This window comes from Brachycentrus maculatus, unplaced genomic scaffold, assembly GCF_059751285.1.
Source record: "Brachycentrus maculatus isolate JH-2025_06_01 unplaced genomic scaffold, ASM5975128v1 h1tg000326l, whole genome shotgun sequence".
Classification (NCBI taxonomy): domain Eukaryota; kingdom Metazoa; phylum Arthropoda; class Insecta; order Trichoptera; family Brachycentridae; genus Brachycentrus; species Brachycentrus maculatus.
Window position 1 is genome coordinate 418612 of NW_028281075.1, and position 24002 is coordinate 442613.

The window sequence follows — 24002 nt, forward strand, 5'->3', positions numbered from 1 at the left end:
GACATAGCACCCAGAAAAATACTATCAGCATAACCAAATACTCTTTTTTTTATTATTTGTCAAAATCAACTTTTGTTTGCAATTCTCTACAAATTATGTACTAGGTTCCTTTAAATTGTTCGCTTTTACCATTGTTTGGTCACCATAAGCACATATTTTTAGTGTGAAAAGTAGATAAAATCCATTACAAAGTATTTCTTGAATAAATTGTTGAATACAGTATAAAATAATCATGCTTGAATATAACAGATAATATATAAAAATAATGAATTAAAAATAATGTATTTGGTAAAATAAATATTAATTGTGGATTACTATTCAAAAGAAGAAATTTTATTAAATTATAAAAATAAAGGTAGAGATACTAATAGGTTTTAACATCTATAAACACCATACGTATTTGAAATTCCATAAGCCTCAAATTAAATGGTACTTACTAAAAAAAAACTATTTTTTGGTAAAAAAAAATTCTTGACATGATGGTACTATAGGTAATAAATTTAAAAGTATTTGCTTTGCATTTGACATATACATCATTAAAAAATAGATTTTAAATGATTTAAAAATAAATCATTAAATAAGAAAAAAATGCATGTATTATAAATTTTAAAAAATAAATATAATGTATCTATTTAAGTACCTAAATTATATAATACTAAAAAAGAAGTAATGAATATTATGCAGCTATGAAAATAAAATAAGTTTAATTTTAAGTTGTTCTGTCTGCAGTAGCGAGGGGAACAATAAAGCAAACATTTTAAACATAATAAATATTTAGCAATAAAGGTACTATTGTATTTCTAAAATACAGCAAATAAAGATAATTTTCAGCGAAACAAAAATAAACATAAAACAGTTAAACTTCTATATAAGGGGTTTCCTTTTAATAAAGTTTACCAAATAACAGATACATATTTTAAATGAAAATATAAACATCGGGGTTTTCGTATTCTTGTTAAAATGAAGTTTTTTTTTATTATGAAGCCTTTTATTGAGCTGATATGAATATACAATTAAAAACTGTTTTTCTTAAGCCGGGTTTTCTCTATGTTGATAAAAAGCTCCAACTGTCATAAAAACAAGTCAAAAGATAAAGCTGACATGACGAAGAAGAGAATAAGGACCAGTCACCAAAAAACCGCTGCTAGATATACAATGTGTATATGAACAAATTCAAAAAGGTTTTTAACTATAAATTCTATATGAAAAAAACTATTTTCCTGGAATTTATCAAACTAGAAAAAAAAACAGTTGTTTAATTAATGAAAAGAAAAAATAATTTTATAAGGCGATTTATATTATTGGCTTCACAGTACATTGGGAATGATACATAAAATAAATCATATACATAAATATGTTGAATTTTTTTTTTATTGAAGCCGAAATCAAAGAAAAGTGAAAGGACAAAATAAAAACAACAAAAATTTGTACAAAACTTAATAATAAAGATTACCAAATTCTATTACAGATTACGATAATCTTAGTAAACTAATTGCAAAATTGTATAAAAATATGTATCCTAATTTGTAAAATACAAATGGAAGGCCTTTAGGATGCTTGCCGAGGACAAATTGTGGACTAACCACAACACCCTCTCAACACCGTACCCTGATCATCTTGGACTACAGCATCAGTAGTCACATTACATATAATCCACAAAACATTCTCATATTGGCACGGCTTTTCTTCACAACTCTCTTTAAATGTATCAATTCTACGTTAAAAAATTTGGCGTGTAATGTTAGTACGAGTAAATTTGCAAAGACCGTATTGGTAAGAAAATATTGTTAACATACTCATTTAACACGTAAATAAAATAGATACAAATTATACCTTACTTCTTACATACAGAAGATATCCGGGATACAATTTAAGGCAAGTTTGAAATATTCCGGATTACCGGAAATAACATATAGGTATGTACTATATTTACAAGTGATTGGAAGATAAAATGAAACTCTTAAAGAATAGTTGAAGAACAAAGGTAAACTTTCTTTCAGTCTATAAAACTGTTCATAATTATATGTAATAACAAATAGTTTTATATTTAATTTAATACATTGCAAAGCTAAAAAAAAAGCAGGGAACAAAAATACAATTGTTAAGAGCAATAATTAAAAGTAATACAATAATACTTGAGAAGCTAAGAACTGTGGAAATGTTGCGGTTATCAAAAAGGATTATTTGTTTTAGTTTTCAATTAGATATTCTTTACAAATTAAATGAACATTTTTGTTTAATGTTTAATAAAAAATAAAGTAGGAATTTTTTATTGCGATTTAATTGATTTTTATTGCGACATAATTTACTTGGAAGGATATTTTGGGATATCTTCGGTTACTGCAACTATAACTATAAGATAACAAGATATTTATTTTATGTTTTACTCTATTATCTTTCTTTTATCTTTAAGAGGAATAAGCGTGAAGTTTGAACAAGCACTTACATAGGTGTGAGCGTACAACCATCTAATTCTACAATTATGAGCGTTTTTATTATGAATCGGTTCACATTTCAGTAAATTGTGTGACTAAAGAAATATTAAAGCAAAATTGATTGGAAGCGTGAGAAACAATTCAGGTTAGTCGTCCCCCTGACCGATGTTGATGGGAATAGAAGTTGTGAAGGTCGGAGTCTCCAGTTCTTCGTGCTTCTTCATCTTCAGCATCTGCAATAAAATATTGGATTACATAGTGACATCAATTAGCATGTTATATAGCCTTCTCTAGAGTCAGAAGCTAACAGAAAGGAAAAATATATATCTATATACATTTTTATATTGTTTAATATTGAAACTTTTGGCTTTGCTATTCTTTGTCTATCAGGTCATAATAATAATTTTCAATGATTTTCTTACCCTTTATTCACTGTAAGGACTGATAGTTGTTAAATTAGGAACAAACTTTATTCCTAGCCTGTGGGAACTTTGATATCAAGGGCCCAGTTCATCTTGATATTTAGTACTCAATTTGTACAACAACATTTTTGTACAAATGTTAAATGTAACAAAGTCTTTTTACAAGCACAGAGTTGACATTTTAGAGTTTTTTCGTAGTTAATAAGTCACCAGACTGACTTTTTTGAGTGATGAATTTTCTTTTTAATAGATCATGTTGTAAAAAAGATAATCTTCAGGTCAGAAGAAAAAATGTGTCATCATTAGAGGGCAGTGAGTGGAGTAAGGTAAGTACAGTGTAGTGTAAATTTGGGTATGTTTCAGCTTGATATTATTAACAATTTTAAAGCATGTATAGGGGTAAAATCCAAATAAGAAAAACACTAGGGGTCAAAAGCACTTTTAACGTTAAAATACTATTTAGATATCTCAACAGAGATGAAGTATCTTTTTATGTGAAGGAAATATGGAAGACTGGATATTTTTTGATGTTGATTCAAATGATCAACCCTTTTTGGCCCAGAAAGTCTACCCTCTGTGTTGGTCCGAAGAGCCTACTCACAGTTAACCCGAAAGGTTTAACCTTTGTTAGCCCAAAAGGTTTAATTTTGTTGAGCTAGAATGCTTTCTCTTTTTTGAGCCAAATCTCCAACACACATATAGTCTGGCATTTAAAGTAAACATTTTATGAAGACTGTTTTTATAAACATTTCTTTTGGCACTTTTAATAAAATAAAAATAATAAAAAAGAGAAACATATTTTACAAATGTAAATAAGATTTAAAATAAAGATTAAAAAAAAACACAAGCGGCTGCTTGAGTCTCAGGAATCTATAACAGCCAGGTGTTTGCCAGGATACTCCCTAATTTCTCTAAAATATAACAATGATCTGAATCCGGAAGGAATTATTGGCGGGTAAAAACAATAGTATAAAAAAATAATTCAATGAATTGACCATCTTAAGAATGTAAAAAAAAGAATTACCTCTTTTTCATGCATTTTCATATTGCCCACTATATTTATAAAAGTAAAAAGAATTTATATTACCTGTTGGAGCTTATAATGGTTGATAATATCTTGGTCAGCCGGACAGGACTGGGTGAAAGCGTCCAGTTGGTACATATGGTGCATGTAGCGCCATAGTGCTCGTAGTGTCGGCTGGAAACAAGCAATACCATCACTGAAGGTATAAAACATTTGGGGAAAACCAAATTGTCTTAATTGTTATTTAAAGTTACCGGTATTTCAAAATCCACAAAGTATTTGGCGGCCACTCGGATGTGCTGTAGGCGCGGCATGAGCTCGCAGTCGAAGCAGCACATGGTGTCTCCAGTGAGGAACCTGGTGGCTCGCTTGGCCAACAGGCCGTCTATCCTCGTCAGGTGGGACAGGAGCTTGGCCGATTTCTGTTCGTCTTTCCTTACCAGCACTAGTTTCAGCTTGGAGTACAGGTTCTCAATCAACGTGGCCACTTCTTTATCCTGTAAAAATACAACATCAATCATAAGTATAAAATACATGCTATTTCTCGGTTGCCCAATTATATAACCATATTACATTAAAATTTCTATCTACAATTTGTGAAGGACTTACTAGACTAAATGATAAATTTAGGAAAACAATTTGAAAAATAATTTATAGAAATTACAGTGCGACAGATCTTTTTTATCTCCAGATTGAATCAGAAATCTGGTGTTTTGCATAACGATGTACAAATATATAATGAGAATAATAATAAGAAAGAAATTGTGACTAGTGATGGCTCCGTGTAGTCCATTTATCTCGCGGCATATAAATGAAGGAAAGCCAGACTTCATTTGGCATTATAAGGATCACAAAAACCTTGAAAGTAAATACATCAGCAAGATAACCGGGGTGCAAGATAATGTGGAAGAAGTATGATTGGTAGATTGGTATGACATTCTATCTTTCGCCTACTGCAGTAGTAAAATATCACATTCAGTTATTTTACCTGAACAAATAGGTTGTGGCCCCCGGGAACAGCCTTCATGATATGTCGTTCGATCTTCTCATTTTCCAAAACAGCCAATCCATTGTCTATCAGTATAGGGGGGTGTGTTGCTTCGAAATTTGTACGAAAATCTGGAGGAGGCTTCTGCATATCAACTGTAGTGACCTAGAATGAAACATAGAATCATATAATTTAACATACTATCTGCAGGCTGATTCGCGCTCATAATAGAGATAAACATCTCTGAAAAATATGTGATGACATTTAACCATACTTTATACATCGATATGAGATCAAAAGATGCAGCAAAAGTCATGCGTAAAAATAACTTACACGCAATTTACGGTGAGTCCAGTGAAAAGGTAAAATTACCCTTCCCGCCCAACACCACCAGTCGAGTGAAACGGTAAAATTACCCTTCCCGCCGAACACCACTAGTCGAGTGAAACGGTAAAATTACCCTTCAGCAGATAGTGTGTTAATACACTTTAGGATGAAAAATTATATTGAGCTTGAAATGTGATGATACATCTTTTTTTTTGTTTTTACTTGTATTTATATTATATTGTGAAATGTAAAAGAATTGAAAAAAAAAACAAAATAAATCTGGATATTCCGCCTTATATAATATTGTACACAAGTTTTAAATTAAGTTACAGCCACAATGTTTTATTATTATTTTTTAATTTCAATAAGCATATTTATTTATAGATTTGACAATTAATTTAATTAGCATACACTATTCGATAAATTAGATATTTCCATTCATCTTTATTCAATCCCTTGGCAACTTCTTGACATTTGCTGGGACATTCACACAGATGATATGCTGATACTCACAGTAGCGACTATAGAAATGTGTCATCTACCTGAATTTTTTTGTTGATTTTTACACTTATTAAGAGCTCTTTTTGAATTATATTTTATAAAACATTAAATTTTTCAGACTAAAAGTAAAACACAAAAAGAAATGTTTGTCACAAATCTAAACCAGTTTTCATTATATATGTTTGACTTGCTTACAAAATAAGGAAAAAAACTCTCAAAAAAGATATCTAAATTATAAGATATGTACATATCAATATACTTTCGATACGATATACATATAGATATCAACTTTCCCTTGCATTAAAATCACAAAATAACACACTCGCATTATTAAATAGCAAATATCCATTTTTACAACTCCTAGGAGTTACTACTAGTCATTACTAATGATTTTGTAGAGATTTTGTTTCAAGGTCGTATATTAACAGGATTAGTGAATATGGATAATAAAGGATTAAATGTAATATAAATAGTGTACTTACTTTTAGACTGATAGTTTTTAGTTCAGCGAGCAGATATAGATCCATAAAGTATTCTTGGCAAAAGAGGCACGCTCCTTTTCTCCTACCATCTATGGTAGATGCCTGCAAAGAAAAATAAACAAACTGTTTAGAAAAAAATATACATAAAGAAGTTAGTAAAGAAAGACAGTTAAATAATTATGGACAGACCTCAATAAATGTAATTTCGTAAGTACTAGTCATAAGGAAAAATTCTTGTAATTTTGTGAATTAATCAGAACAAATTGTAAATACCTATACTGTTTATGATGGATGTTTATATATTTTTTATACTCTACTTTGACTAGTTGATTATTAACAATATTAATATTATTTATTATATCAGACACTGGATTATTCACCCTACATATGATATGGCAATATTATAGATGACTTAACTGAATACGAAATATCTATCGATCTTTTTATATGAAAAAGATGAATGTCTGAGAAAAATGAAAATCTCCCCTATTTGACATGATTTTTCGATTTTGTGTGTTTAATATTTCGACATTTGAGTGTTTTTTTTTTTAATCTGGTCTATTCTAGAAGGCACTAAGACAGCATGACGGTGGGAGTTTTATTAACTATTAAGATATCCGTACAAAAAAAATGCGTTCAGTGCGTTTATATAAAGGACGGTTTGTAAATACGTGCGTTGACCTTGAAATCCGCATCTGATCAATCTGAGCAAAAATCGTATCAAGTTGCGTCTTCGATCTTTTAGGATAGATAGTTGTGCTTATAAAGTTGTGGTGCTTTTATTTATCTCCATAAATAAAATCAAAGTTAAAAATATCATAGAAAGTTCAGTACAGTAGGTATACACATTAGTATCATTACTGCCCATCGTGGAATTTACGTTCAACACAACGTCGCATCAGTTTAATATATTTTGCCCTACTCGTCCCTGGGAGAGGGGGGAGATATCAACAAGCTTTTATTATTAAAACAGGGCGTCTGGTCTGCCAAGGGCCCTTGGAGGGTAAAATCGCCAAAACAGGGGAATCACCGAGTCAAACAAACATGAGTGCTGTACTAAAGGTGGGGACTGAGCGGAGCATTTCGTTATAACGTAACATTCGCGGCGAGCATCCGAACATCCGATGGAGTACTCGGAACGAGCTCGGCTCGCTGTACTGACTATACGAATGCTAGCGTAACGTGTTACGTTACGACGAAATGACTCCGGTCAGTCCCCACCATACGCTAGCGGTAGTCGTTCCGTAGTCGCGTAGTTTCGGTTAAATGGACTATATGCAATCGAATGAAGGTTAAATAGTATTATCACGAGATCTGAAAAGATTTTGAGCGCTGTGTGCTTAAACGTTAAGTCGAGATGAGCGAGCAACTCGTGATTCTTGTAGAAAATTGAAAGCGCTGTTCGAATGATGTTGCCGAAGCCATGCGCCGCTCGTTGGTCGCCAGTCGCCAGCCGCCACCGCCACCGCGCGCCGCATATTATTTTGTAGAAAAGTATTCGGTGTACAAAAACACATCATACGCAATGTAAAGGCAGGCAATGCAGCATGACGGTGAATAATTAAATTCGCGCTTGATTAATTACTTTGTACACCTCGACAGAATAACGCTAACACCCGACTATTTCTAAGAGTCTAAAAAGTAAAATTTAAATTACCCTAAAATCTGAAAACTAACGAATATTTTTTTACAAAATCAGCTCTACACCTCCATCTCCGCTACGCCACAAATTCCCCCCTGCACAGCGCCTGCTCACGTCACTTTACACAAACGTCCTGGTTTTATTGTGGTTTCTCGGCTAAGCCACAATGCGCCCCTTAAATAAACACGAATTAGTGGCTCTCCATCAACGCGTCATTACAAACCTGCGCGCTATTTTAGGCAAGTTTCGTGGATTCAACGCGATTTTGGAAGTTAACATTATTTAATGAATAGTCCTCGCCTGTAGTGTAGGTCGTTCTTGAACGAAAGGATCTCGATGACCAGTTCATTAATATTGAACGGGCGACCGGATCTCAATTTCGAGTGATTCTCGTTTACTGGTTTAATGAATCACAAATTCATCGATTCTCTGATTTGTGAATTAATTTATAAATTTTAGAAAGGGGAGCTAAAGAAGAAGAATAGGTCGCCAAAACATTTGACAGTTGTCGTCCATGGAGAAACAGCGCGGATTACAAAATGATTAAACGCCTGATATTTTTTTTATCATCGTACTCACAGTTAGAGATAACGCAATGGCAATCTCACGAGACTTGGGTATGTAATCATTATTTTTATTTTCAATGAAGCGCGATTAGTTATTTCCTTAAATAAGATTCAGCACCTTGGAATGTACATTATTATTAATTACGTCATTATTGACGATCACATTGAAGCAGGGGATAAAAAATGCGACGTTCGAAGACTATCTACACGTAAAATTCACGTAGATATTTCTGTGACTCTTCTCAATGGCCCCAAAGCAGAACGATGTTTCCAGCATAATGCCAATTTAACAATAGGAAAAATGGTACCTTATCTTGCGTGTTTGAAATGAAAACCATACACAGCAACCTTCGGTTAGTGAATAGTTTATAAACTTCAGCTCTTAGATATCCTCAAATAATGAAATGTCATAACGGGGCGAGGTTCCATACGTGAAGTGATATCAATTATACGTTTGTATGACAGAATTTCAGTAAATAAACAAATAAGGAAAAAGTCACTTCTCATTTTCCCTGATAATTAACTACATAACATAATCGTCACGCAATTCCCTTCGCCACTTCTTCATTTTAAAGATGCCTTGATATTAAAAGCGTGCAAATCGTAATAAAAGTTACTTTGCTGGATACAGGATGTCGGAAGATCATGCGAGGAAGTGTCTCTGAGTCACAAGGTCGCAATAAACACGTCACAAGTATCGGCAGAAAGATCGGAGAGTTATCTTAACACACCATCATTTAGCGTTCCAGCGACAAATTTGCATATTATGTGTTCAGAATTACAAATAAACACATGTTCAATAAATACATCGCACAGCGAGCTGAAGGTCTCTCGAACACATTATTTTTAGGTATTAGTAAATTTACGGCAGTAATGTTATTTTAACTTCAACTGTTACTTAATGTGTCGGGTTGTGGTCCCGTGGTTAGTGTCGCGGATTCTTAAGTCACAGTTTCTCGGTTCGAACCCACTCTACCACAATTTGATACCTATTTCTAATAATGAGCCGCACAGGCTCATAGAAATAGTATGAAATTGAAATATTTGTGTAAATAATAAAAACAAAAATATTTATCTTTAAAAAAAAAAAAAATAATTAAAGTGGTATTAGTTTTAAATAATTTTTAATAAATATGATTTTATTTATTTTTAAAATTTAAAATCCATTTACAACTATTATTCTAGAGAAAGCTGTTTCACCTTGCTATGGTCGTGCTTATAATAAACCAAATGTAATTTGAATATTGTACTGAATGCTACATTATAATACCTATAGCAGATAATACATTGGCAGATAGAGTCAGGTCTACCTGACTACTCCACGGCGTCATTCAGACTTCCATTTTTTTCTTCATCTATGTTGAGATATCAAAATGTAAAAAAATAACTCCTAAGTGGAGAAACCCAGATTCGTTAACAAGGATTTGGACACACCTAAAAATGTTGCAAATATGTTTTTATAATTTATAATCATACTCGGTTTCTTTTCATAAAAAAAAATATATTGTAAAGCACGATTTTCGCACTACTGAAGAATATTTTCTGGCTTTATACACTTATAAAATAATATGCGGGTACAATTTGATTTTTAGTGTGTAGAAATAAAATGGGGTTAATTTGAAAGGAAAGGCCTTTGAGCATAATAGAGTCCGTGCTCGTATTGGAAATCTGGCCACACGAGTCTGTGTCGTGCTCCGGCGTACCAGAACACCAGAACACCAGAACACCGTAACACCAGAACCCCAAATGCCGTGAAACCAATAGCGAAAGTGATCGCGTGTCTTATTTACTATAATGTACGGTTTACGTAGCAAGTACCTACACACGTTCGCACTGCTTAAATAAATAATAATCCGCTTAAATTGAGTACTCAATCAGCAGTTTCACTGTTCGTGTAGTGTGCATAAATATGCTTGTGTGTACAAACAAAAATAAGAATGTAAATAAATAATAATTAAATATGTATTTCACAATTTATACATGCGAATAAAAAAAAATGAGGAATGAATAATTTATGATAAGAAATAAAGTTTCGTGGATTTCAAATTTTAACTAAATATGACGAATTTTTGTTTATTTATTGACACAAGACACAAAAATGGCAGGCACATATTATTCTACATCCACTGATTTTAGATTTTTTTTCACGGTCCAAGGTTTTTTTGACGCCATCACAAAAAAGAAGAGGGCTGTGTTTTTAGCTAATGGCTAATTTGCGCATTCTTCTCGGATTAATCACGTAATTAATAAACCGGCCGAAATTATTAAAAACTTGTCGGACGTCTCGGGACACTCGTCTGAAGAAATGTAAAAAATAAAAAAAATATATATATTTAAAAATAAAATATGCCTTGTAATATGTATTTTTGTATCACGTTTCATTATTTTTTAAATACCGGTCATATCTGATTCACCACGTACGTGTGAGGCATTGGCGTGTAAATGTGAGGGCACGCATGATTAGAAATTTAGAGTAAATATCGTGTAAGAATTGTGTAAACTCCCGAGAACGCTAAATAAACGTGTAACTAGTTAGTTAAGCGAGAGTCTGATAACAATTACAGAGGCGGGATTGCGGCACTACCAGATAAAATTAGGCGTTTCTACGGCCATTCTTAACGTCCTGTAGGGTGGGTTTATTAATTGTATACGTAAAAAAAGATCGTCGTCTGACAATATCGTCAAGTCTCCTAGGATGCTGGGTACTCGGTCTGTGCCCCCAATTCTTCCCGGTTCTGATCCCGGGTCAAGTTGAAAGTAGCGTTTAGAGAAGACCTCATCAACTCATTTTCTAGGCTGCATTTCATTGTCCATCATGCGTGAGACCGTCCTCAACTGTTTCCGTTACTACTAGATTTTCGATACTCATCTTGTTCTTCCTAGTTGAGAAAGTAAATAATTTTTGTGAATGTTGTGGAGTGTTTTCATTACTGAATTTAATTTATTTTAAAGGAATAAATAACCCGCAAAGCAGCTATTAGTAGTCTTGTCTGCAAATAGGATAGTAAGGATAGGGAAGGTAGATGGGAAAAATACATCACAAGCACACAGACCAATTGAATATAAATCTTTCTTGAATTTATTTCGCAATTGACGGGAATCGAACCCGCGATGCCAGAGTCGAGAGTCTACCCAACTACGCCACGGCACCTGCCGTATGAATAAGAATATTATTAATGAAACAAGTTTCTAAGAAATTGAATTCTAAAAAAAAATACAGGAAATCTTTTTTTTTACTCTAATAATGTTTTCGTTTCCCGTAATACATTCACATTCCCTGCAAAATGCCATAGTCAAAATCAAGTACCGATTCGTCTTTACTGTGTCGCGAGTTTAAAGAAAACAACACCCACTCCGTGATAATCTTTATGTTCATCCAGCCTGAGACTGATTAAGACCTCAGTGGAGGTACTTAAAAAAAATATAGTACATAAAAAAGCAATTTGAGCAATATATGATGTGTTACCCATTATCACAAAACGGTATCTCTGTTACAAAATATTTACCTATTTTAATATCATTAATTATTTATTGTTCAAATTTACGGGTATCTTATCTTAAATATTTCCATCGATAAACGGGTGGACGAGTAATGTTAGCGAGTGTTTTCGCCTGGAATTTTTCACTCAAGAATTATATGGAATGACGGATGCCGTGGATAGGGTTGTCACTTAAAAGGCTAATATAAATTAGTCACTCCTAGACTTTTCATAGAATAGATATATTATTCTTCTTCAAGTTTCAATAAGGATATAAAATAATTAATAACGATGAATCATAATAAAATGCTTAATAAAACAAAAAATACCGATATTATTGGTGAACCTAAAACGAATACGAGACTAAAACCATAACCAGCCTGATGATGTCGGTTACGACGAAACCCGGTTGCTGGTCAACTAAAACGAATACATATAAAATAATATTTAATGGTTGTTCTCAAGGACTCGCATACATCAGAAGTGTCAAACTTACATTAGCTGATACGATGGTATGCGGACCCAGAGTACGCCAGTTTTTGCTTCATTCCATTTTACCTTCCTACAATTCCACCTTCATTTCCTTTTCCATATAGCAGTAATGTCCTTCACTTTTATTTTCCTCACTTACGTCATCTGTACCCAAAATATATTTATATCCCATCTTCAATAATCTGGAGCGTAGGGCTGATCACCTTGCAATAATATATTAACGTTTGAAACAATCAAGTTTCCACCGTATCGATTCGATGCGGTGCCCATTACACCGTTGGAATGGAAGTACTGCACGTTAATTAGGATTTGATACGGTGCCCCTTACACCATCGGGATGGAAGTACCGCACGTTAATTAGGATTTGATGCGATGCCCCTTACACCATCGGGATGGAAGTACCGCACGTTAATTAGGATTTGATGCGGTGCCCCTTACACAAACGGGATGGAAGTACCGCACGTTAATAAGGATTTGATCGGTGCCCCTTACACCATCGGGATGGAAGTACCGCACGTTAATTAGGATTTGATGCGGTGCCCCTTACACAAACGGGATGGAAGTACCGCACGTTAATTAGGATTTGATGCGGTGCCCCTTACAATATCGAGGTGGAAGTACTGCACGTTAACAATTAACAAAAAAATTATATAGTATAAAAAAAAAACTAATTGCGAATTTTTGCCGGGGCCGGGTGATTACAAATAAAAACTTGATTAATACAAGAGTATGTGCGTTTCCAGTGACGAGTTCTAGAATGTAAAATATAGAGTAAGTACGACAGTATTCAGGCGATAAATCTGTTAGCATAAAACTTGACTATTGTGGATGGCCTCAAAGAAGCCTTCAATTGACACGCTAAAGATTCTCAGTGCGTCCGTTTATTACAAGCAATTATTTTTCTTTCAACTAAACGCCAATTGTACTGTGGATAAACATAATATTTTTAATCGCAACCGTTACAAATATTATCGAAAGATTCCGTGAAAACTGCCTCGAGAAGAAAATGATAAGTATCGCGTCGAGTGCACGTATTAAAAATAAAAATACAAGCGATCATGAAACGTCATTTAAAAATAAGTACCTACTTTAATCGATCGACGATTGCAAATGTATTCTAAGTATTTTTTTATCGGAAAATCTAGAGCTGCCCGCGCTTGCCCGACTCGAACAATGCGCAACGTTCGTGATGTCATAGAGAAAAACGCGGTTTCTAGCCTAGGAATGTAAATATGATCGTGTAGTCAGCTACGGCCGTGTAATTAGCGAGTACTAGTGAGTCTTCAGGCGCGTCTCGTTGGTGACGTCACCTGCAGACCGGCAGACCTGAGCATTTTCTGTAACTGTCTTTGCGCTGTTCCGTGTATGTCTCCTGTGCTGGTCGGGGTTGTAGAGGCGTCTGTGTACCGGCCAACATCGGGCTGGAATCGGATCTAGCTGACTAAAGTCGCTTGTGCATTACCCGGAATTTTACCGTCCGGCAGTCCGGTTTTGAAAAATAAAAGCGACTACGACAGTTTAGCGTGATCGAATTTACGCGCAACGTGTTCACGCACCGATCCGAAGAAAGATGGACAAAAGCACAAGCCAATCCAAGCCATTCGTCGTTTTGTCACGCTAACTCAAGTGCCGGGCGGTAAAATTCCGTGCAGTGCACAAACGCCCTAACTGAACTAAATAACTACTAATCCATTTCACCGCCTACATTGGGGCGCTTCAAAAAAAATTGGTGGTGGTTTTTTTACAAACTTGTATTTATTTAGAATGGTAGTGACAGGGATATTGATAGCTTTTAAATGTTGATTCACAATAAAATCGCGATAGTATTTTGTTTCACATTTAGTACATAAAAAATTGCTTTGCAAGAGAAGGTCTGTCAGAAAGTCTAGATGCTTCTGTATCAGATCTGGGAGTGCGGTGGGATAGCTTTCAAAGATAGGCAGACCACGGCTGCAACGCTCCTGGGCACCGTCCACCGCACAGCCCGAAGCCGCAGTTTACAGCGATAATCGCAAAACATAAATAGTTATGTAATTTGGCAAGAACCCTGCGGTAATTGCAGTAAGTGATGTCAACATCGCTGATAACACGTCCCGATATATCCTCGCTAACCGCAGAAATAATGTATGACAAAATTTTCCTAGACTTTCCAGAAAAAGAAAATAAATTACATACTATATAATGTAGCTGTAAAGTAATATTGTGAATGGTTACTACAACGCACAATGCGAGCGGGTATCGTGATTCGCGATGACGGAATAGCGAGAAGCCTGTTTCTCCCCACTGGCACTGTAAACCCCGATGAATCAACTCGGCACACCACGCGATTCAAAATGACGTCATGAAAAACATTTTTCTTTGTATTTTTCTAGCAAATTTGATGGCGCATTTGGCTAAATGCCCGTAACCGCGTGTTGTATTACGTGAATAGGTACAATAAGCATTACTCAATGAAACTTTGAAGATTCACGTTATTACTCGTACAGTGAGTTCAAACATTAAGTTATTTTCAAGTCAGGTTAAACTATTACCATAATTTACATGTCTCTTAAGTTTTTCATACAAGTAGTGGCGTGCACAGAGTTTTTGATCATGGTAGGCAGTGGGAACACCGCGTTTGATTATTATTTTTTTAAACTCATCTGTCATAACTCTAGTAATTAGTCGCGGATAAATAACTGAGAAATCTTGTATTTTTTTATTTTAATTTATTATTATTATTATTTTCAAAGATTTCCATATTTTTTCCATTCCATTAGGGAGGCTCTGCTTATGTGCCTATATTAAGTGCACGCCACTGCATACAAGCAATAATTTTTTTTAAATTTTCCATTTGGACGATTACATAAATATTAAACGTCGAAATTATAAGGAAACGATTATGAGACGATGATATTATAATTCGGAACTGAAAATCTGAAAAAAACGTCGCTTAAGCTAGACTTATGCAGTTTGAAAATAAAATACATCGGAACAATAAGCAAACAAACCATAATAAGCGCCCTTAAGGTAGTATTTTACGAAAATGGCGCTATATAAATTATCCAAATCATTATTATTATTATAACAATGAATGCATTTTGGTGATTTGCAACTGCGCGCTAGTTCACATAATATTGTACATATTTCTCTAATGTTCTCCCTATAAAGTGACATGGTACGATCACGCCAGAACTAATAGCGAATGAGCTGCGACAAGGTGACGGCAAGCACAGAAATTAGCTTCGCTGAATTTCACACATCTCTGCCATTATTGAAATTACATAACGAGATATGAATTCCACTAAAATAATATTAATTTGTCATAATTGGTGCCTTTTTTGTGCAAATACAGATCAAAACAGATGCAAAAGAACTCCATGCATTTAAGTCGTTTAAAGATATTCGGGGCTATATATGTTGAATTTCATACAGATAATTAGAATTTATGAAAATTATTTGCTGTATTTTTTATTAAACATTTATTGAAAATATTTGATTTTGACAACTCCGATCGTATTGCACGGGGCGATCGATTGTTTGATAACGCTTATAAAATGCAAGAAATGAAAATTACCAATTATGTATGTACACAAATGTAATAATTATTCAATATTTCAGATAGCAAACGCGATCTCCATAACCAATGAAAATTAAGCTTTTGATAGCGTTGCAACGAGAATTTCTTCCAAATGCGAATCTAGTAAATTATTGAATTATTGAATTTATGCTAGGTTTAATTTATTGATTTCCAAATGCGAATCTAGTAAATTATTAAATTATTGAATTTATGCTATGTCTAATTTAGTTGGACCTCAAATATCGGATTGTCAGCCAGTATTTTCAGATATTGTGTCAATACGTATTTACTTCAGTGCTAACTCCTTTTGTATTTTATACAATGAGTAACGTACCTTGTGCTTTATTACCTGACCTATTTCATGGACCTCGTAGTGTCGATAACATTACTCTTATTCGGAAAAAATAAACATTTATTTGTTTTCTTTTCGGTACCATTTAATTCCTGATAATATTGATCGCCAACCGATTCCAAAATGCTACAATCGTTAGAAATAAAGTAATATATGAGGGCTGTTCAATTAATACTTAGTCTGACGTCGTAAAATAAAATGTACTTTCTTTAGAAGTTACATGTGTGGGTCCCCTTCAAAGTAGTCACCTCCCCGACGCGCAAACGTATCCCAAAAGTATATTATATTTCTGAAACGCTTCTTTTGTGATGTCCTTCAGCTCCTTCGTCGCATTTGCCTTAATCTCGGGGAAAGTTAAATTTTCTTCCCTTCAAAGGACTTTTGAGTTTGGAGAACAAGAATAAGTCTGAAGCAGCGAGATCAGGGTGGTAGGGCGGGTGGAGAAGAACAGTGACCGAGTGTTTGGCCAAAAACTCACGAGTTCTGAAACCGGAATGGGGTGAAGGTGATGAAACAACAACGTTCGTTCATTTGTACATATGTACAAAGGAGCGATTCTAAAGCGATTACCCGATAGCGCACATTCCAGGGCGATGCAGCGTAGTGCACGTGTAAATAGGTACATACTATAAATATATGAAGTAACAATGGACAATTATAGATTATTGTTTCTACCGCCTATGTGATAACGCAATACGAACAATTACGAATGTATTTCGTTTCAGTTATAAATGAAATAAATAATCAAAAAGGGTACCAACGTTTGAGGTACCCTTTTTCGAGGGAGAGGGAAGGAAAAATATTAAAGCGACAATTAAAAAAACCCCAGTAGTCGATAATGAATGTCGTCAAGTTTCATAACGTCGAGTATTTAATTTGGAAGTTTATTAATTTTATTTTTACCGGAAAACTTTCGGTTCAAGACGCACCTCGCTCTAGCCAGCCAATTGAGGTAAACAGCGACAAAATGAAGAATTCTGTCCATGCCGATCAGCGTTATGGATCAGGGAGATCGCGGCCATTCTTCAAATCCCAAATCGAGCGTTGAAAATCGTTTGAACGAACTTGGCTACGTCAACAAGCTTGACGTTAAATTCCGCAACAACCGAGCAAGGCTGGGCCCGAAGGATTTCTATACGCGATTCAATGTGGATGGCCTGTAACAATGTGGTGCCCACACGGTCATATGGGAAGTGCGGGCTTCCACTGGCTTCCACGGGCTTCCACAACCTCGGAGAAATGAGTCAACTACCAGAAAGTTGTATTTAATTTGCTTTGATATGGGGGTTGTTGTATTTTACGTACGAGATCATCAATTCAGAGCTGGTACTGTGATCAACTGGACAAATTGAATGCAATTTCCACCCAATGATAGAAATTGCATTCAGTTTGCATCCCAATAATGCCAGAAGCAATGGAGGTCGATTCAGAAATTTAGTCATCTTCAACATTTGTCCGACTTTGTATCATTTGCCTATTTCGCTTTCTCCGAGACTCCCTCTATGGACATATATTCATCTTTGGAGGGGGTGTAAACACTCACCCAGAAGAGTTTTCCACCAACAAAGAAAGATGGGAAATTCTTTAGGAGAGGAATTTTGAAAAGTCGTCGATTTAGGAATTCGATTCATGTCAATAGTAATTAAAGACAACACAATATTCAAACAAATGTTAGTAGATCAGGGATATACAGCACGATGTATAAGTATGTATATGCATGTTACAAAAACGACATTTAAATTCGTACAAAAAGGAACATATCACGCTTCTATATCTATATTTAAAAAAAAATCATATTTTGACTATCATTGATAATTATTTCGCTGTCATAATGTTCCAAGATAGAAACAGAAAGTTTTACACTGAGTAAAACATAGATTTATCGGGTTCATAATGTAAAAGCATACTTAAAAAAGGAGTTTCAAGGCCTATTTCATTTTACATATTATAGTTTTTATTATTTTCTTACTAAAATAATTATACTGCATATTTATTTTGTTGATAACGTTTATGCAAATTTGACAAGTGTTAATTGATGACAAAAAATCAGAATATTAATTAAAAGCGTTGTGAAATATGTGAAATTGATTATAAGTCAGGATAACGGGATATAGATAGTAGTAAAATCAATTCAAAGATTTAGATTCTTCTACTTATCGTATTATTTAAAAATATATTCAATTTTTTACATTCAAAAAGATAAGAAAGCAATTAAAATGGTATCATTTTCATCGTGTTTAATTATTGCGAAAAACATGCAAAACACAATGTTTATGAGATCATAATTGAGATATGGATCGAATATGCGATACGTCTTCGAAAGGAACACTAACTATACCCACAACCGAAGTGCTAGTGCTAAGATAAACGTGATTATGATGAACAAACAGAAAATGTTAAACATAAAATAATGTATGTACATATATACTAAAACAGAATGACAACGCGTGAGTCATTAAATAATCAACAAGTTGCTGTATGCGTTGCTTATGGAGAGTAAAAGAGTCATGAGAAAATGAAAAGCTTCGAGTGACTACGTGTAGATGTATATGCCTGTAAATGTTATGGTGGTTACAGTATTTAAAATAAATACATCGCGTGAAAGCATTAGGATGGACCGATATACATATAATTTCAGCAATGCATATATTATATTATTATTCGGTTCTGCATCTACCAAACGAAAAAGGAACTTAAAACGACAAAACAATGAAATCGAATGCACCATTGGCGGAGGCGGTCGGTAACTGCAAACAGACGGCGGAGAAACTCCTTACATAATAACGATCGCGATAAATTATAAAGCCGACTTAAATGAATTCTTTCGAGAGATAGTTATACCGAGAAGCTTCATTAACCGTCACTCGTGATTGTTTACGAATAATATCTAAAACGTTGACCTACATACATAGTGGCTGGCGCACACATGTTGTCAGAATTTGACGTTATAAACGGCTTTCCGCAACCGCCAAAATTCAATTTGAAAAATAGGCACGAACCTTCGAAGGATGCACCCCGTGATAAAGCAGAAAGAATCGTGGAAATACTTCAAATGTCGGATCATAAGTGCCGATCCGGCCGAACTTCGAAGGTCACGAAATAGACACGGTGCATGGAATACGCCCCACTGGGCGGATGAGTAATTATTGTTCACTGCACTTCTTACCTTTATGATGAGTTCGATTTCCGGCACGTCTCCATTGGCAGTTCCATTTTCGGCGACTTCGTCTGACATTTTCGTATTTTATCAAAAAAAGGCACTACTTTATGACGGCTAGACAAAACCGACGACGATACGGGCTCAACAAAACACAAACTGACTTGTCTTGAGAAACATAAGCACAAGCACTCTCTGTAGTAGCCCTGGTGGACAAAAGTTGTACTAAAGAAAGTTGTTACCGACATTGTACAGTCGGTAATAATATAACGCTCATTACTTTAAATGAAACATGAATATTAAATGTTTAGATAACATAAATTGAAACTTAATAATAGTATTTTATGAAATCATAACAACTCATTTTAAAATAGTTTTTATATGAGTTGTTAAGATGTAAGCTGTATTTTTTTTATAAATAAAATTACAGTTTGGAGAAGTTTAGATTAGATCCTAACTCTTTATATTTCTACTGGATAATAGATGTCACTAATGTCATTTTGTTTTATTTTAAAAAAACCTAATACATCCAACAAGATTTCAGTTTATTAATATTTTCCTTAAATAATTGCGAATTAGACAGTGACGGTTTTATAACATGCTTTTTCCTTAAGTTACTTTGGTATTATTGTGCTGTCGTAAACTCTAATTTTAGGGAATCAAATTTCAGTTTTTCAGTTTTATTAACGTAAGCGTATTGGTAAAGTACACCTTGGCCCGGTATTATAGATAGGCAGTAATAAGTATATAAATTCCGATAAATTACCGTAAATACCCTCAAAATGTATTGTATTTTACATTGACGCGTGATGTTACTTAAAAAAAAAATATGTTACGAAACGTTAAATTATGAAATGTCCAGTAAAACAACATATTCACCTTAATACATAATAAAATACAATTATAGTTTGTACTATTTGAATATTGTCATTTACATCCGCCTCCGTAGTGTAATCGTCAGCACCTTCGACTACCGTGCTGGTGGTCCGGGATTTGATTCCTAGGGGAGGGGGGGTCAAATAAATATAGGTGATTTTTACTACTACTACTACTACTACTACCATCACGCCGTTTCCCCGCAGGGGTAGGCAGAGAGGATGGAACGCCACACTCTTCTGTCCTGACATACACTCCTAGCCTCCTTCACATCCATACATCTAGTCATACATGCCCTCCGATTACGCAGACTTTTGACACCGCCAGATTTCAGGTTCTGATTGATCTGATCGTGCCAAGTCTTTTTCGGTCGTCCACGTTCTGTTTTCCCTCTCACATTCGCCACATATATTTTCTTAGTCATTCTCTCGCTATCCATTCGCTCCACATGTCCATACCATTGCAAAGAGCTCTTTCTAATCTTTTCAATTATTCCTCGTTCAGCCTTACATTCCTTTCTTATATCGTCGTTTTTAATTCTGTCATACAATGATTTTCCACACATTCGTCTGAGGGAGCGCATTTCAACAGCATTCACTCTGCTTTCATCCTTCCTTTGCCAGTTCCATGTTTCGCTTCCATACATTAGTGTCGGTACTAGCACGCCGTTGTGAACCGCTAGCTTGGCTTCCATGGACATGTTCTTATTCCCAATCACTCTGTTAAAAGCACCATTTATTCTATTCCCTGCATTCACTCTTCTCTCAATATCCTTATCCACTTTTCCATCCCTTGTGAACATGCTTCCTAGATATAAAAATTCTTGCACCTGTTCTAGGGATTCATTGTGCACGATAATCTTGCATTCTGTCAAATCTTTCTCTCTTTCAAACACCATGACCTTTGACTTACCTTCATTCATTGCCAGATCATTTTCCATACATACATCGTACATTCTTGACACTATTAGTTGCAAGTCCTCCGCGCTGCTCGCTAGCAGTACGGCGTCATCCGCATACAGCAAGCAACTAACAGTTATATTCATCATTTTCGCTCCGACTCCCATACTTTCAATCTCTTTCATACAATGGTCCATATAGAGATTAAACAACCATGGTGACATTACACATCCCTGCTTTACGCCTTCGGATATTGCAAACCATGATGTAATGTCCCCATTCACTCTTATACTAGCTGTGCTGCCCTCGTAGAGGGAAGCAACTGCTTGTATAAGTTTATTGTCTACTCCATATTTTTCCAGCACGCTCCATAATTTTATCCTATCAACCTTATCATACGCTTTCTGCAAATCCACGAAAGCACAGAAGAGTTTCTGATTTTTAGCCAAAAACTTTTCCGTCAGCATTCGTAGTGCAAAAATTTGATCTGTGCAACCTCTTCCACTCATAAAAGCACCTTGCACATCCCAAATCCGTTCTTTCGTCACCATTCTAACTTTTTCAATTATAATCTTACTATAGAGTTTACCGACAGAGCTTAGCAGGCTTATCGCCCTATAATTCTCACACTCTGCGCGAGATCCCTTTCCCTTGAATAGAGGCATGATTACTGCCCGTCTCCAATCCAGAGGTGTGTATCCTTCCTCAAGACACAGGTTAAATAGTCTGTGAATCCATGTGAGGGTGGTCAGTCCACCACATTTTACAAACTCTATAGCAATATTATCATACCCAACAGCCTTACCGTTCCTCATTAATTTTAAGGCATTCGTTATTTCTGACATACTTATCTCACATACCATACCCTCACTCACCCTTGCCTCTATGGGTGTCTCGGTGGAGACATTGCCGTTACTTTCATAAATTTCCATAAAGTATTCTTTCCATCTTTCTTTCACTTCACTTTCATTCGTCAATATTCTACCATCATTTGATTTGATAACTTTCATACCTCCATTTTCAGTCTCATTTTTTGCGTTCTTTACCTCTTTCCAGAAAAGCTTAATGTTTTCTTGAAAGTGGGTTGACATTTTCATACCTTCTTCTCTCTTTAGACGATCTTTCCGTTCTTTTACTCCCATTTTCACTTTTCTCTTACATTCTTTATACCGATCTTTCATTATTTTAAAAAGTTCACTCTTAACATCGTTAACTGCTAACATATTTAGCCAAGCATTCTTCTTCTCAGAGACAAGTCCTTTCATGCCCTCATCCCACCATGCATCTCCTTTTTTCCTACCTTGGATCGCAACTCCACATACACTCTTTGCTGACTCATACATACACGATTTGATGTGCTCCCAGGTATCGTCTACATTCATATCCATATTCCTTACATTCAATCTTTCATTCACTTCCCTTTCATACGACTTACTTACATTCTCGACTTGTAGTTTTTCACTCTAATTATTCAATATTACCCAGGACTATAACACTGCGTTTATATGATGCACTGCCCTATGCACCATAGGGTGCGGATAAGGTTGAATTACATACAATAATAAAGAATATCCAGTCAAGTGTGACTTTCGGACCATATACTACGACTATTTACGTATACTGCGAATAACATAATATTTGTATCGAACTCAGTGTATTTTTCAATTATTTTTAAGGCAGAATATTCGATAACCCCCAACTTAATTTTCTTCGAACCCAGGTAACATTTAACGTAATTGATTTTTTATCCTTAAAACACCGCTTTTGTATTGAGCAAAATAAGTTTTTTTTCGAAATAAATATACGGTTTTGAAAAGTACAGAGTTATTGAAAGACAAGGAGTTAAAAATAAATATAAAAATATTTTTTAAATAAATATTTTTTAAAAAAGGGAGCTGACAGACGTCTGGTCTCTTGTGCAGTCGGTCGCTAACAGAATTATACATTTTACTTTACAATTTTTTTTAAAGATTGCTAGACTAATGGAATTATAGAAGTCTATTGAAAACGTAAGAAATCCACTTAATTATTATTATTTTTACGGCTGTAGGAGTAGATAATATTAAATATCCGTTTATAAAGCATGTTAAACAAAACCAACAGGAAACTGTTATGAAAAAAATCGTAGATTTGACAGGATTAGGATATTGATAGGATAGGAATTAGGATAATTATTTGGAAGATTTAAGACTTAAACTCCTAAGTATTTTGCATTAACCTATATTTACTTAATTTATATACACGGGTAAGTATTATCAATACTTATACCTATTGATACATATTTAATTTTTTTATTAATTATCATATAATGTAATAAAATGTACATTTTCTTACCAACGTAAAATATCGCCACATTTGTAAATATTTGTAATATTATACACAGTGTTTTTCCATAATCATTTTTACACAGGTAACACGGATACCTAATAAATTATTGTCTTAGCGATTGATAGGAATAATCATTTTGATTACAACATGTTGAGTGTATCCAAATACTAGTACACAAATCTGGGTTTTCTCCAATTATAGGATTTATTTTTCATATTATTTTTTGACAACTCAACATAGAAAGGTTTCTGCTTAGTAAAAAGCTTCTTTCATCTCACAATAGGTGTCTCTAAAGAAGTTCTAGTGACCCAAGCACAATGTATGTATATATGTATATATAAATATATATATATATATATATATATATATATATATATATATATATATATATATATATATATATATATATATATATATATATATATATATATATATATATATATATATATATATATATATATATATATATATAT

At 34.3% G+C, this 24002-nt stretch overlaps 1 protein-coding gene across 1 annotated transcript; it reads right to left on the reverse strand.

Moving 5' to 3' along the window:
- Positions 1–862: 862 nt before the first annotated feature.
- LOC148304195 (chloride intracellular channel Clic-like) lies at positions 863–19587 on the reverse strand. The gene is made up of 6 exons (XM_088268574.1): positions 19436–19587; positions 6180–6281; positions 4870–5034; positions 4136–4378; positions 3945–4055; positions 863–2668 (listed from the first exon to the last, which is right to left on the reverse strand). The coding sequence occupies exons 1-6, from the start codon at positions 19502–19504 to the stop codon at positions 2582–2584; spliced, it is 777 nt and encodes a 258-aa protein (XP_088124700.1). The 5' UTR covers positions 19505–19587; the 3' UTR covers positions 863–2581.
- Between the last annotated feature and the right edge of the window lie 4415 nt (positions 19588–24002).